Source organism: Nestor notabilis, unplaced genomic scaffold, assembly GCF_000696875.1.
Source record: "Nestor notabilis isolate BGI_N333 unplaced genomic scaffold, ASM69687v1 scaffold1762, whole genome shotgun sequence".
Lineage (NCBI taxonomy): Eukaryota > Metazoa > Chordata > Aves > Psittaciformes > Psittacidae > Nestor > Nestor notabilis.
In genome coordinates, this window is record NW_009918552.1 from 45,196 (window position 1) to 60,067 (window position 14,872).

The 14,872-nt window shown below is 37.4% G+C and overlaps 1 protein-coding gene across 1 annotated transcript in view; it reads right to left on the minus strand.

Moving 5' to 3' along the window:
• COBLL1 (cordon-bleu WH2 repeat protein-like 1) overlaps positions 1 to 14,562 on the minus strand; it is a 38,295-nt gene extending 23,733 nt beyond the window's left edge. Inside the window, exons 1-7 of the mRNA XM_010009754.1 lie at positions 14,508 to 14,562; positions 13,053 to 13,232; positions 6,298 to 6,499; positions 5,154 to 5,382; positions 3,423 to 3,461; positions 1,300 to 1,394; positions 928 to 1,167 (exon numbers count right to left, since the gene is read on the minus strand). Coding sequence (XP_010008056.1) covers positions 928 to 1,167; positions 1,300 to 1,394; positions 3,423 to 3,461; positions 5,154 to 5,382; positions 6,298 to 6,499; positions 13,053 to 13,144 — 897 coding nt within the window. The 5' untranslated portion in view covers positions 13,145 to 13,232; positions 14,508 to 14,562. The remainder of the gene's footprint in view (positions 1 to 927; positions 1,168 to 1,299; positions 1,395 to 3,422; positions 3,462 to 5,153; positions 5,383 to 6,297; positions 6,500 to 13,052; positions 13,233 to 14,507) is intronic.
• Positions 14,563 to 14,872: the final 310 nt, after the last annotated feature.

Sequence of the window (14,872 nt, forward strand, 5' to 3'; positions counted from 1 at the left end):
GACACAGTACACAAATTCAGAACTTCTGTTAAACAGTGCTCTCTTGTGGTTCTGTGCATCAATGAAAGAGTAAAACATTGTAGAAAGGAAGTCACAGTTTGAAATTTCTTGTCTTTGCGTTTAACTCAAAATTCATCCCTTAGATTTCCGTTTCATTTAGTTCTGCATTTTATTTTTCTAGCATACCAATAACCTCATTTATTAGATATCACATATAGATATTGCATTTAGATACTGTATGAAATAATATATTAAAGGTTATAATGACAATTTTAGCCTTGATCTTTAAATTGGAATTCACAATTGACAACATGTGCAATACCAGGAGAATACTTTATGCATCAGTTCTCCCAAATTCTTTGGCAAAATTCCTGCATAGCACGTGATATATAGGTTACTTAAATATATAGCCCACATCTCATAAATTCAATTAAATATGTAACTATTGGATTAAGATAAAAACCTTGCTTTAACTTGCTGGGAGCAAAAGATTGCTAAGACTAGTCCCCAAGATTTCCATCTTTTTCTATTAAGGAACAAACTTCTCATTATCACATGTAACTAAAACATCAAAAATTACTGGAAACATCAAAACATCAATTACTAGATATGATAAAGTGAGACAATGTTCTCACATTTAAATATAAAAACTATTCATCCAAAAGAACAAAAAGGTGCTCACAGTACCAACTTGTATAACAAATTGGTTTTACCTTTTCAAAATGCTATTTTGAACAGCTATTGTGGATACACAATAAAGTTTAAAAGGAACGCATCTTTCCATTTCTGTAGTTATTTTCAAACTAAAATTTTTAAAGGAAAGTACTATACTCTTCCTGTTTATTTCAAGCCTCATCAGGTATTAACAGGGATATCAGGATTACGGTGTCTAAACTTCCTAAGAGAAGTGAAACAGACGTAACTAACCTGTTCATTGCTATCAAGGCTGTTAGATTTCACAATATCAGATGTCGGTCTGACTTGGGCTTGTGCAAGTTCCTGGGGAGCACTCTGAGAATTTGGCATAGGCGGTAAAGGAGCTCTCCGTTTCTTCGGCATTTCAGATGGCAGAGTGTTTGAATCATACTGCTTGCTAACAGTGTTAGATCTTGTGATAAATGTTGGTCTTGGCTTGCTCATCAGCGGAGTTGCTGGGGCACTGGCAGCCTTGGCGTGCGAGGTGGAGGGGAGGAGAACAAAATCCAAGTTACTTATACTCTCTGGAAAATGATCACAGTGATTGATTGCTCAATATGTATAAGCAAAACTTCTAGAAACATATTCAAAGTTACACCTTACTTGTTCTCTTTTCTTCTTGCTTCGTTGAAAAAAGCTGAAAAATCCTTTGTTTTCTTTCTCCTTCAGAACATCTAAGTTTTCAGATTGGTAGGAGTCTAAAACAGAACACGATAATTCTAGCTGTTATTTATTGCACAGATTATTTCTCCTGCATTCTTATTACTTCACTGTCTGTCACTTCACATCCTTCACTCTTGAAAGGATACACAAAACACATTGTAAATCACCTATATTAATAGCTTTTTCTAAACGCTGCAAAATTAACAGGTTTCCTACCATCCATGTTCTTTTGTTTTTCTCAGAATTCAGAATAGCTGAGTTTCAGCTGCTGTTAATACCCCTAGCACAATCCAGCCTCTCCCACCTGTCATATGTTATGGTTCATATCACAGAGGCTGTAAAGGGGGAAAGAGCATCAGCCTGTCCAGCCCTCAGCGCAGTTTAAATTCATGGCGAAGTGTGAAGTGAGACAAGACAGGCACAAGCCTCCACACGGTATGGCTCTGGAGAAGGATCACTGAAACACCTAGTAGGTGCTGCACACATAACTGCATGGCAGTCATAGTAAAGATACTCAAGTCTACCCTGGTACCTTGCGGAATTTACCCTCCATACATTGTCTTTTTCGTGCAGATGTAAATCTAAAGGTTGTCTCTGTGGAATAATTACCGAGTATGATTTAGAAATTAAACTTCTATTTAAAAATGTAGCATTGTTCACACATAAAGGAAAAAAGGACTTTCAGGGTAAGATGCAGCTGCACCAGGCATGCCAGGAATTCACTCCACAGCAGTTCCCGTGGCAACATTGCTTGACGGAGGATGGAGCGGAGTGAAGACTCTGTGGCCAAGCTCTGTCCCAACATCAGCAGAAATGGGAACTAGGTGGTACTTAAAACTGATAAGCTGTGTACTTGCTACCCTGAGCCAACAGTCCTTTGTGTGAACTTTGCTTCATTATAATGCATTTTAATAAGAGAACACATCTCCATCTCCAATGCTACCCCACCTCCAAAGTGAGACCACCCCTCTTTGAGCATGTTCTTTGAATTTCTTGTGGTATATACCTTTAAAAGTGAAGCGAGAGAATTTTACACCAATAACAATAAAGGTATGTATGACTAGAGTCACTCAAGCTCCACCTTGAAAGTGAAAAATAGTATGAAAACGGCCCAAGAAGTGAGGAGCATTAGGGAAGACATCATTGTGGATGAGTCGAGGAAGATTCCATCAGCAGATTACCCTTGACTCCTGGCACCGGTTGACAGGCTGGACCTTTCTTCCCCTCACATAGGGACGCATTTGGGTAAGACTTGCACTGTATCCAGTGCTTCCCCAGGAAAATCAGAGATCTCTATATAGAGTTACTTTTTACTTTTATACTTTAAAGCCAGGCTGCATTATTCATAACTTTGTCACGCGTTTACATACCTTATTGTTTGCACGTGCTTTTGCAGACAGTATATTTATCACCAGCAATCCATAAGAACCTGTATCTGTTGCTTCAATAAACTGCACTGTTTAAGTAGCAAATTGTAGTAATTCTCTCACTGAACGTGACCAGATCCTTCAGTGTGGCGGTGTTAGTTCATGAGCATGATTAGACTGAAGGTGCAGTACACTATTAGTGCATCCGGAATCGTGATTATTCGATATATTGAATGTGACTGGAATGATAGTGGTAAATTGGGCATCATTCAGAATCTAAGCCTAGCTGCACCCAGCCCCTCTAATATCTGATAACCAGCTGGAACACAAGGGAGCTTATTTTCTGCCAAATTGTCTTACATTTTAATGCAACAGTCTCTAATTTCTTACTAGATTTAACTTACTTAAAGACATCCCATTGAATGCAAATGCAATTAAGCAACAGAAATCAGCAAGGTTCCTTTGGGGTCTTGGTACAAATATAAACATGACTGTAAATTTAATCAATCCGTCTAGGGTAGAACTATACAGAAATACTTCATATATAGTTGGGAATATCCATTTTCTTTTTAAATATGCATTTATGATAGGACAGAGACAATTACTTGTGTCACAGTTAAGCTGATGTTCTAATAGGAGCAGATTGTAATGTCACGTAAGTGCTACAGTTTCACCACCTATTTCAGTAAATCGTACCTTGCAAAGATGGTAAATTTAAATCAACTGGTGATGTGGCTACAGAAAGACAAAAAGAAAGACAGAAAATGTGAATCTGAATCAAGGATGCAGTTATAAGTTACAAATACAGGAAGTCAAGCTCAATCTTCACCATTATGAAAATGTAACTGGGTGCTTTCCCAAAGTAAAAGGATGTATATATATATTTACTATCTAAATGCTAAAAGCCATTTAACAACTTCAGCCTGAAGACATAAAACACAGACAGAAATCTTGTAAATAAGGAGACAGGCTTCACTTGTATTTTGGATGGAAAAAGAAAAGTTGGTATATAGAATAGTCTGCTCTGTAAGTTTTGGATTGTAAGGCAGTCCAAACTTGGAAAACAAAGAGGAATGTAAAATTAAAATATAATCTGAATAAAACAAAATTTGCATTTCAATTCTGCTACAAGGCACACCTCGCCACTTACTTTCATAAAGAAAGCTGAAAACGTAAAGCTTTGACGCTGTCTGCAAAACTGAAATGCTGAACTACTTTGTATCAAGAGAACTGAAATAAATCTAAATTTTCCTAGCCAGGGACTGCTGTGTAGAAACCAGATATGCCCTCATACTCCCTCCTAAGGAATTTTGGCCGTCAATTCAAATGAAGCACACGTCATACTGCGCAAAAGGCAGCTCTGCCAGTCTGTAGATGAAAGCAGTAGCCAGACAACAAACAAGACAATGCACTATGGGCACATGTAGTCCAAGTAACATGTTTAGGCAAGTTAAAATAGTTGTTTTCCAGTGGGGAACAGAAAAACATTTCATGTTTTTCTCCTCCATAGAAAAAAGACTTTACCCAAATCTCTCATTCTCCTGTTATTCAAGATAACTGGCGTTTGCAAAGTAATTTAGAGAACTCTTGAAACTGTAAGCACTGAATGATAAGGTTACCATATTTAGGTAGAAATGAGGAAAAAGACAAAAAGCCCAACAAAACCCCCCAGGTTTTAGACTGGAAAGGAGACAAAATAGAACAGTAGTCAAGGGCAGGAGTGAGCCAATATTATTGCATTCTATATGAGGTAAAATTTCCTGTGAGAAATGTCTGAAACAGAACAAACCACACTGTACAAAGTTTTTACTCGCAGTACACTAAACCCTTCATGAAAAACACAGGCTAACAGCTAAAGTTAAAACCAGGCATAGGTATGTCTGTACAAATATAAGGAAGTTCAATGCGCCCCTGCTGGACCAAAATTAAAGAGAGGTTTATTATTCCTTCGCAATCTATAAAATTAGTAAATAGCACTCAAATAGACATAAAGACCATCAGAATACTCTAACACTTTTAAAATTTTAAATAATTTTAAAACAAAACAAAATTTCTCTAATGTTTCTGTACTTTTCAGCTCATCATGATCCTGTATCTTTCTATGAGCTCAGAGAAATACAGTGATGTTGGTTTTTTGGGGGAAGGAAAGGAAGAGGTTGCTTTTAAGTGATGCTTTGTACTTAAGCTACCTTTGCTGGTACCTAACACATTGTTAGAAAATAAGACCTTTTTATAGCACTTCTCAAACATAAGTACAGGTAAACTCGTCACAGCTTCAGTTTTATGGAAGACTAATGAAATAGATATTAGAATGCTAGAAATTAATTTTTTCATAAGTAAAAAAATCCCAACAAAATGTACACATTATTGAAATATTAAGTAATTATCTTCTCTATAATTTTCTGCAGTTCACAAAAGTTATCTTACCTCGACTGATATCCATGGCATATAATTCTCTCAGTCCAAGGTCATTAAGAGATTTTGCCACATCAAGAGGTTCTTGAGACTGGTAATTCTTCAGCAGTAGAGTGTGTGAAGGATCAAACTCACATTTACTACAGATAACTGGAACAAGTTCTTGAAGGGGTGAATGTGGACTAACTCTTACTACCGTCTTCTGTGTCTTCTTGTAGTTTATCACTACCCTTACTGTTTGCTAGAGAGAAAAAAATTCCAATAAATACCAGCACAAGTTCTGAAACAACTGGCATTTTTATACCAGCCATATAGTAAGTCACAGGAATTCCACTTGTGGCCAACTTCACCAATGTTATTGATTCAGAAACATTACAAGAGAAGCTATGTTGTGATTTCCTGCTACAGAAGAAAAGGGCACATGAAACAGTCTGCTCCTTCTTTAGAATCTGTCATTTGCCTGTTCAGCAAGAGTGAGATGCTACTAGGTTACATTAGGTAGCTGTAGAAGTCAACCAATGAGCCATGGGTGCATGTGTGTGTACACAAGTAGGACGAAGGTAAGAGGGCAGCAGAAGAGTTCCCCTGGCCCTGTTTAAGTGCTTTAGATAAATTTAAAACCACTATTTTTCTATACAGCAGAACAACAAAGGCGGAAGGAAAGACTGAGGCAACACCCAGAAGTTGCTTTAGTACTTCTAAAACCTCCTGCCTTCTTAAGGGTATATATAAAAAAAAAGTTGACTAACAACAAAAAAGTACAGTATGTATTAAAGGAAAATGAACATACAATCAGAAGGGCATATATATCACAGCATGACAGATGGTTCAAGTTGTTGATTTTCAGTTTATAGAAGGCTGTATTCAGCCACGCTTCATCTGCAGAATTTGTCAAAAGGACAGTAAGGCGTGGGAATTCAAGTAATATTCTAATGTTTCCTTCTTTCACAGCAAAGATGTTTTCTGCAACAAACTGAAATGTATTTTACCTAGGAGGAGGTTATCAAGAACATGGAGCCAAGCATTTCACAGGGGTGCATGGTGAGAGGATGAGAGGCAACAGGAAACGCTGAAATAAGAGGCTGACCTATGAGCTCAACTTGTTGAATACAACAGTGATTCTAATTTATCAATATGATTTAATTTCAGTTCTCACCTCTGGAATAACTGGAGCAGGTTTCTTCTTATCCATTTGTTTTGGCTTTAAAATCACTTTTTCCACTTCAAGCATTCCCACTGGTGTGTTGGGTTTGAATTTAATCTGGTTATTTTCTGCTGATAACAACTCTATGGTATAACTTGATGGATTTAAATGATACTGTGCACAGAGAAAGATCAGCAAGTCCATCATGGGCTTCCTGTAAAAGACAAATAGAACTGTCACAACAGATGACAATTAAGCAGGTTATAACAAAATGTGCTGCTAAACATTTAACCCAAGTCATCTTTTCCCTTCCACAACTAAATAATTACCGCCAGCCACCAACTTTAAATATCTTCAACATAAAAAAACAGCAACTAAAAAGCCAGTCAAAAAGAGAAAAAACAAAACCCACACTAAAAAGAAAATGAAACCAGCTAGCACAAAAGTATGCCATGTGCTTGAGCAAAGGGAGAAATCTTTTCTTGCATGAAGTGATGTTTTTCCTGAGGTCAGCAGGGACATGTGCATTAGCCACCTCATTTGATTTTTAATGGGTACTGTAGCAGTGGTGATAAATACCCTGCTACTCGTTAAGAAGAGTTTCTTTCCAAGGCTTGAAATTTTTATATCCATTCTGAGATTACAAGGGATTTTCTCTTCAGAAATACCAAGCATGAGCTATTTGGAGGAAGCAGGAGAAATTAAGTTTGAGGAAGTCACCTTTTAAGGAGGTCTTGCATTAGGGATCCCAAAATGAGAGCCAGGTGTTTAATACAGACAGAGGGAAAGAAGCTAAATAACAACACAGAAGCTGAATGCAATTTTTTAGAAGCTCTGTGTGATGCAGCAGATGTACTTTTCACAATGAAGTATGCGAACCAAATTTTTCATATGTAGTCATGAATTGCACATCCTTCTTGTCTCTGTGCTCAATAAAGAACATGCAGAACAGCACATTAAGATAAGCTGAACATTCCCAGTTGCTATCAGAATAAATTTATTAAAGCTGTACTTTAAACAGAAGCATCATAGATGTTTAAATAGACCAAAGGTAAGAAGAGTATCCTAACTTTGCATGTTACAGCAACTGAATAAAGTTATAGTACTATCAGGTCACTGCAACTGGTCATTCCCCAATTTTTAGAGTTGGGTAATCGTCTGTAAGGAGCAGTTGGATGCTCTCTGCCTCTCCCAAGTTATAGCTACAAAGAAGGAAATCTATCACCTGCTCTGTCTCACAAGGATATTACAAAAAGAATTCAGAAGTCTGTGAAGCAATCAAATGGTAGGTTGAAAAGAACACTGAAGTATCCAAAAGAAAATTAATACAGGGTTGTATTGCCTGGTATGGCTTTATCAGAAATCTTAAATTCTAGATGTAATCTCATAACAGATGCAAGTACTGGTAGCACAGCCAAACGTGAAAATAGATAGCTTCTACAAAGATCCATCAAGCTAAGCAGACTTATAGATAGTATAAAGACAGTTAATACATTTATTAAGCAGGAAGTTAAAACAGACTTTTTATATGATATGATTCTGTAAAAAGAATTAAGAATGACTCAGTATTAGAGATTACTGTGAACACTGTTCTTTTTCCCCCTTTAACCCTAGAACATCATTCCTGTTTTCATTTAAAGAACAAATGTTCTGTAAGCAAGCTGTCTTCTGATTTCTAGAAGCAGAGCTGGACTCACTGGTGCACACACTACACTTTCAGAAGATGGAAATGGTTTGAAAGCTGCCAGATAGAGTTATCGCAGGACTGTTACTTCCCACCCAGCCCTACCCCCACACCCCTGCTCAGGAAAATTTCTCCCTCCTTAAATGGCAGAAGAATACTTGCCTCAGGACACAAAGGCAGGAGGAATAATAAAACCAAAAAACATACAGAAATGAAGCTCCAAGGAGTCAAAAAGCAGCTATCAGATGGTCTGAAAAGGTATAGAAGAATGTAACGTATTTCCCATGCCTTCATCTAGATGATATACATCAGCTAGAGGAATACCATGAGAAATGCACTGAGCGCTGCAGAAAAATAACTATTCCTCCCTTTTCACACAGCTAAACCAGAGTTTATTTCAATTCTTCTCTAACATAGATCACAACCTGCTCCAGTTAGAAAAAAGAAGAAAAAACTAGTCTATTTCTTGCATTTCTGACACATAAGAGAACAAGTACATCCATCTTACCCTAATAAGAAAAGAGCTGCAAATGCAAATCATGTCTTTCCCCCATGACAGTGGCAGGAGAGCCGAGGAGGGAGCCAGAGGAGATGTCAGACACTACTTCTGTAGCGACCTTTCTAGTTATCAGCCTATCAAGTAAGTTACCCATTACTTTTTTTCTGGTGCATTTTTATACATTAGCTTTAACAGCTGCCCTTCCCTCTGGCCTTCAGTTATTGGAGAGGGGTAAGAACACTGAAAATGGCCAGGACAAGAATTCACAAGCAAAGATTGCATAAAGCCATCCTATGGAAATGCACAATGGTGACAGGGGCAAGCCCTCATGTTAACCAAAGTCACAACAAGTGACAGAATGATAAGCGAGAAACAAAGCTGCTCACAAACAGACAGGTACAGGCAATTTACTACACAAAAACAGTGGTTCAGTGCAAATTTGCTTTCCATTGGTACTTCCAGAAATTACGTGCTTGACTGGAGGATGCTAGACTTCCCCCCCTCCACTGGAGGTCAAGACACCTTCAGCAACTGCTTTTATATAAAAAGCAATCTTTTTTTGTAATCATATACTGCAAAACTTGTAAAACTATGCTTTGCTAAAGCCTTCAAGGATTGTGGGTACAGGAATACATATAATCACAGTACATTTAACAGCTTCCGTGATTAATATTTAGTAAAACTCCAATAAGTGGTCACCCGCTGCCTTAGAGTACCTCATCTGCTTGTCTTCCTTTATCTAGTTTCAGCAAAATCTCTATTTGTGACTTCTTTAACTTCATTACCTTACTTAACTTTTCTGGAAATCTCTGATCATACGTTTGTTTAGATATTTCCACACGCCTTCTTCTCTCACCTATTTTCTTCTGGTTCTTCCTACCTGACTAAATAACAATAAAAAGTGGCTAAGAGCAGTGTTTCATTACATCGCATAACTAATAGTTAAATGTTGAACCTTCACCTAGAAGGTTATATTTGTAACCAACAGGGAAAGTTGAATTTGAAGTGACTGGATCAAGTGCTTAAAGGGGAAAAAAAAAATAATTAAATTTCTACACTCCTCTCCAAAAACAAAGGCTAGAAACCTGCTCATTAAAAAAAAAAAAATAAAGCGGAGATTCTCACATGACCAAACTTTAGGAACAAGGTCTTTCTTCCCATCATGAGACTCACGGTAAGCACCACTGAACAAAAAAACCCTCTGTCAGTAGCCACCAAGAGTATTCCTATCCAGGAGAGAGAGAAAAAAAAGAAACCACACAATGTGGCTTTCTACAGATCTCCAATTACTTAAGCCCATGGCTTCATGGCCTTCCTTGCAAAATATTTACTAATCCTAGTCTCTAAAAAGACATTTTTTGCTAACAAATGTAAGTACAATGAGTTTTGAAAAGCAGGGCAACACCACAAAGCTTATTACTCACTAGCAAGCTATACGGAATAAACCAACAGTTTATTAAGAATACCTTAATGACTAAAAATACTCAAGAATGGATCAAATGGAAACTCACAAAGGACTCTTAAGAAAACAAAATCAGCAAAGCTAAGGGCTCTCTTAAGGTCATCTGAAACTGAAGCCCTAAACACGCTGCCCTGCAAAACTGACACACCATTCCCAAGCAAAACACGCATCACTATCATATTGGTTCTTGACATTTCTAAGTGAATTTCCTGATGCATACAACTTAAACTAATTATTCAGTTTTGATAACATTTTCTCAAACTTTGCAGTTCTTCCTTCTGGGAAAAGAAAAAAACTAACTCAAACTGATCAGGCTGCTGAACAAAGTAGTTCAAGTTTGGGGTTTGTTTTTTTCTTTTTTTTTTTCCTTGAGCTGCAGAAAATTAGAAAATTCTTCAAATCTTCACTCATTCCTTCCTGTGAACAGTGTGCCTTCACTTCCTACCTCTCATTGCTCCTACCATGGGTTTTGGGGGGTTTGTTTGGTTTTAAATATTTGTTTGCTTGGACCCCCTTGCAGGAATCCTGGTGATGAGAGAGTGTGAATGCCACTGTCAGATTCTGAACTGAATCACTATCATCAACCATTGCAAAGTACAAATTGGTGTCGAGGCTTAAATAAGAGAATCCACCGATGCCTGAAATTTCAGAATGAGGAATGAGCTATTTCAGTCCTCCTTCCTTTTCTCACTTTTTTGCTTTAGTTGCTCATAGATTAACTCAAGGATAAAAAATTATTCTCTCATAATTTTTTCCTGCAAAATCCCTTTTGGATTTCATTCTGATCATCTTCTGCCTACTTCTGCTCACTCAGGGTATTTAGCTGCGTAACACCTTACTTTGTTCTACACAGCTTCTCACTATCCACTATGACAAAGCAGGAAGCAAAACAATCCAACCTCATCTGAGAACAGCAGAGAAGTTTATCCTAGTGGACTATGGGGTTTGAGCACATGGCTGTACAAACTCATGGTTTTGCTTTTTCTAGTATGAGATTTAAAAAGGTAATCTCTCTTTGGGAGCTTTGAAGCTGTCGTGAACAGGAAAGGGACAAATTACCAATTCATGTCATTTCTAGAGGGGTCTTGTGATTTGTCCACAAAATACAACTACCATGACAGAACAAAACTAGAAGAAAAGATAGTTTGAAGTATGTTTCACAGTGGACTGCAGGTCCTGCACAGTATCTCCCCTCATTCCGAGTGAGCCTAGCACTAGGCTCTTATTTGCAAGAAAGCCATTTATGAAATCAATTACATACAGGCTCTTGACTGAAGAAAGAAACAGTAACTGTGGAATAATAAAACTGATCAGGAAATACATGCGCTTCCTGACAAGCCTGTGAGGCCTTTCTTGAACATTGAGTAATTCTACACAATGTATCTTGACCAAGTGAAGATGCATGCAATGTTCCTTTCTGGCACTTTAAGCAAAGCGAGACAGAGTGCACTCAGTACTTGTAAGCGTGGACAAAGGGACCGAAAAGAAGGAAGAGAAGTGCCTGGCAGTGTACATGAAGCCAGAGGAAGGCACCATGTTAAGACAGCAATATTCCTTCCTGTGAACACACTAGCAAGAACACCATAGAACATTACAGTCATCACCAGTTATTTCAGAATACTTCTTCTCAGATTTAAGTTATCCTGAAAATCACACAGAGTTGGGAAGGGGGGCACGAAATATCCACAAATGTTCATCCACTGCAGCTCTGGAGAACATGCTGGTATTTGATTTCTGAGCAACAACCGCATGAAAGCTAGCAAATGACAAAGCGTACAAACAGACTAAAGCCAAACTTTATCTCTTATTAAGAGGTGTAATTTACATTTACATTACCTGATTTGAATAAATAAATAAATAAATTCACCTGCTTGCTTTCAGTAGCAAAGACATTGGCACAACACAAATACAAGCACAATATACAAATAGTTTATGTCAGCTTAGGAAAGCAACAAACTGGCATCCTAATAGCTCTCATCCATACAAAGTCTTGCATAGGAGCCTTCTTAGTAGGCCTGCTACGACAATTAATTTACCATTTTAAATCCCAGGATTTGTGATTTCAACTCACCAGTCAATGACCAGGTCTTTCTGAACTAAAGGTGACTTGAGAGTTATACACACAACTTACGCTACCAATTAGCAGAATAAAATATGTACTTCAAATTAAAACCAGCTTAAACAAACTGCATTTGTTTAAAAACAAATAAATAAATAAATCCAAGCTGTAGCTAGAAACTATTTCTCTGAAGCATTATAGATTTTGTCTGAAGTGATGTGACCATTTTTTAGGACTGCTAGTAGTCCATGGGTAGTAGCGCTGTGTAAGTGTACCCAAATATGATGCAGGAACTTATTCTCAAGTCCAACAAGGAAAGCTTACATGGTAAAATTCAGTGACTCATATAAACCAGGATTTTTCTAGAGATTTGCAGTGACTAGGAAGAACAAGTATGGCTATGCATCCTCATAGGTGCCATACAAAATTTGGAGAGACTAAAACATTTCCCCAGAAGGTAGGTAAATATATAAAGTATATGTTTCCACACCTACCCCAAAAATCATAGTAGAATTATAGAGCTGTTTAGGTTGGAAGAAACCTTATAATCACCGAGTCCAACCATTATCCTAGCACTGCCCAAGTCCACTATTAAGCCATGTCCCTAGGTGCCCCATCTTACACATCTTTTAAATACCTCCAGGGATGGAGACTCCACCACTTCCCTGGGCAGCCTGTTCCAATACTTCACAACCCTTTCTGTGAAGAAGTTTTTCCTAATACCCAGGCTGAACCTCCCCCGGCACAACTTCAGGCCATTTCTACTCATCTTATGGCTTGCTATTTGAGATGAACACCCACCTCACTACAACCTCATTTCAGGTAGATGTACAGCGTGATAAGGACTCCCCTGAACCTCCTTTTCTCCAGCCTAAACAACCTCGTTTCGCTCAGCTGCTCATTATAAGACGTGTGCTCTAGGCTCTTCACCATCTTTTGATCCACTCAATTTTCACTTACAAGACTCGTGTATTTTACTGAGTGATTAAAACCTGGATGAAGATTGAAGTAAACTAGAGCAAGAAAAGAAAATTAAACAAAAATATCATTCTGTGTAACTTACCTCCCGTTAACTGTAGTATACTTGATAACATCTCCTGGCAGGACCACTGAGAGTTCAATATCTTTATCAATTACATTCTCTTTCTGTTCCATGATGAGGTTGTCTGATTCTGTGTTACCAAATGGAGAAACAGCAATGGATTTTGTTTCAGATGGAGGAGGTGGCGCTTTAGATTTCCTTCTGAAATACATGGATAAAAATTAAAAGTCAAGTATGTATTTACACATATGATTCCATACTGGGAAACTAAGAAGTCTCAGAACAGGTATGAACCACACTTAATTTTCACTTGGACTGTGCAAGTGGAATGTGCAAAGAAGGGATGAGTCAATATTTTAAACATATGATCAGTGCTGACAGAAGTTACAACAGGCTACGGTATCTATCATATAAAATATAAAACAACCCCCAACTCAAAAAACATCAAGCCCAAAACAAAGAAGTTTTTTTTATACACATTTAAAAAGTAAATTAGTTACTTGTTTTCCTCCCTTGGGTTATGCAAAGGTCCCTATTTGTGCATTCTCCAAACAGATTTACTGGATTAGTACAAACAGAAATAACTGTACCATTCAGTATGAAGCCATAGCACTGAAAGTATGTTTAATATAGAGGACAGATAGAGGACAGATATGTTTAATAGAGGACAGATAGGCAAAGGAATAATTAGACTTTTCCTCCCCACATTTTTCTTTTTATTATTAAAATCATTCAAACAAATCCTACCAGCTCTAATCTATTTACTTCATTACAGTAATAAAATAGCAGTATAACCAATACTACTGTGCAGTAATATTCCCTGGCATTTCAGTCACAACATGCTTTTATATTTTCCTCTCACCCAAGCCAATTGCCTATTCTAATTTTCTCCCTATCCTTTCCCATCTTGGTGACAAGCCAGGGTACACTTGAATGCGAAGAGTCATCAGTAAGTATGTTTCACTTATTTCACTTTAAAAAAAAGATCCAAAATGGTATAAAAGAAAGATTCTCTACATCTCTTTAATATATTTATGTTAAAGTAAATTTTGAAAGCAGAACTCTCATGTCGCACAACTTACAGTACAGCATCCCCTTTTATTCAAATAACTTTCCACAATTCACCAATGTTGTCACAAGCAAAAAATACTATTATTAAGAATTTTACCATTAGAAACAAAACACACTGTGGAGATGTATTACCTTATGAGTGCTTCTCAATCTTTTAGAGTCACTCTTTTAAAAAGCTTGAATAGAGCCACATTCACAGAAAGCTAAAATACATTTCAAACATAATACAGAAAGGTTCCAAAAATATGCTTGCAATTTAAATTCTGGAGCTGTACCAGAGTTTGTTTATTTTAGCAAAAGAAATTAACTTCTGTAACTGTCCTGCAAAATTAAAAGAAAAGATCTAGTGTACCACAGTTAGAAACACACATCTTTTTTGGGAAAACAAAGTTTAAAGTCACTCACAGCGAAGAGGAAACAAGGTCCAGAGGAGCACTGCAAAAGACGGTTGTGTAATGAGACTTCACATGACCGATCTGTTGCTGAAAGTGCTTAGAGTTTTGAACTTAGGAACTCCATGCTGAATAATTAACTATTCACAGCCTCTCAGAGCTAATCAGGAGTGCTCGCAGACCTCCAAACACACTGAAGGAGGATTTGACATCAAAATTTATACCTCCTTTCTATTAATGTTTTAGTTTTGGTGCACTCTGCATACAGTTCAAGACGTGTGGCATTAGCTGCAAATTTAATGTGGTCTCTACAGCAGCTTGCCTAGGTTGTTTCTGGGTTATGTGAACATTGCAAAATGTATGAATCAAACTTCTTTT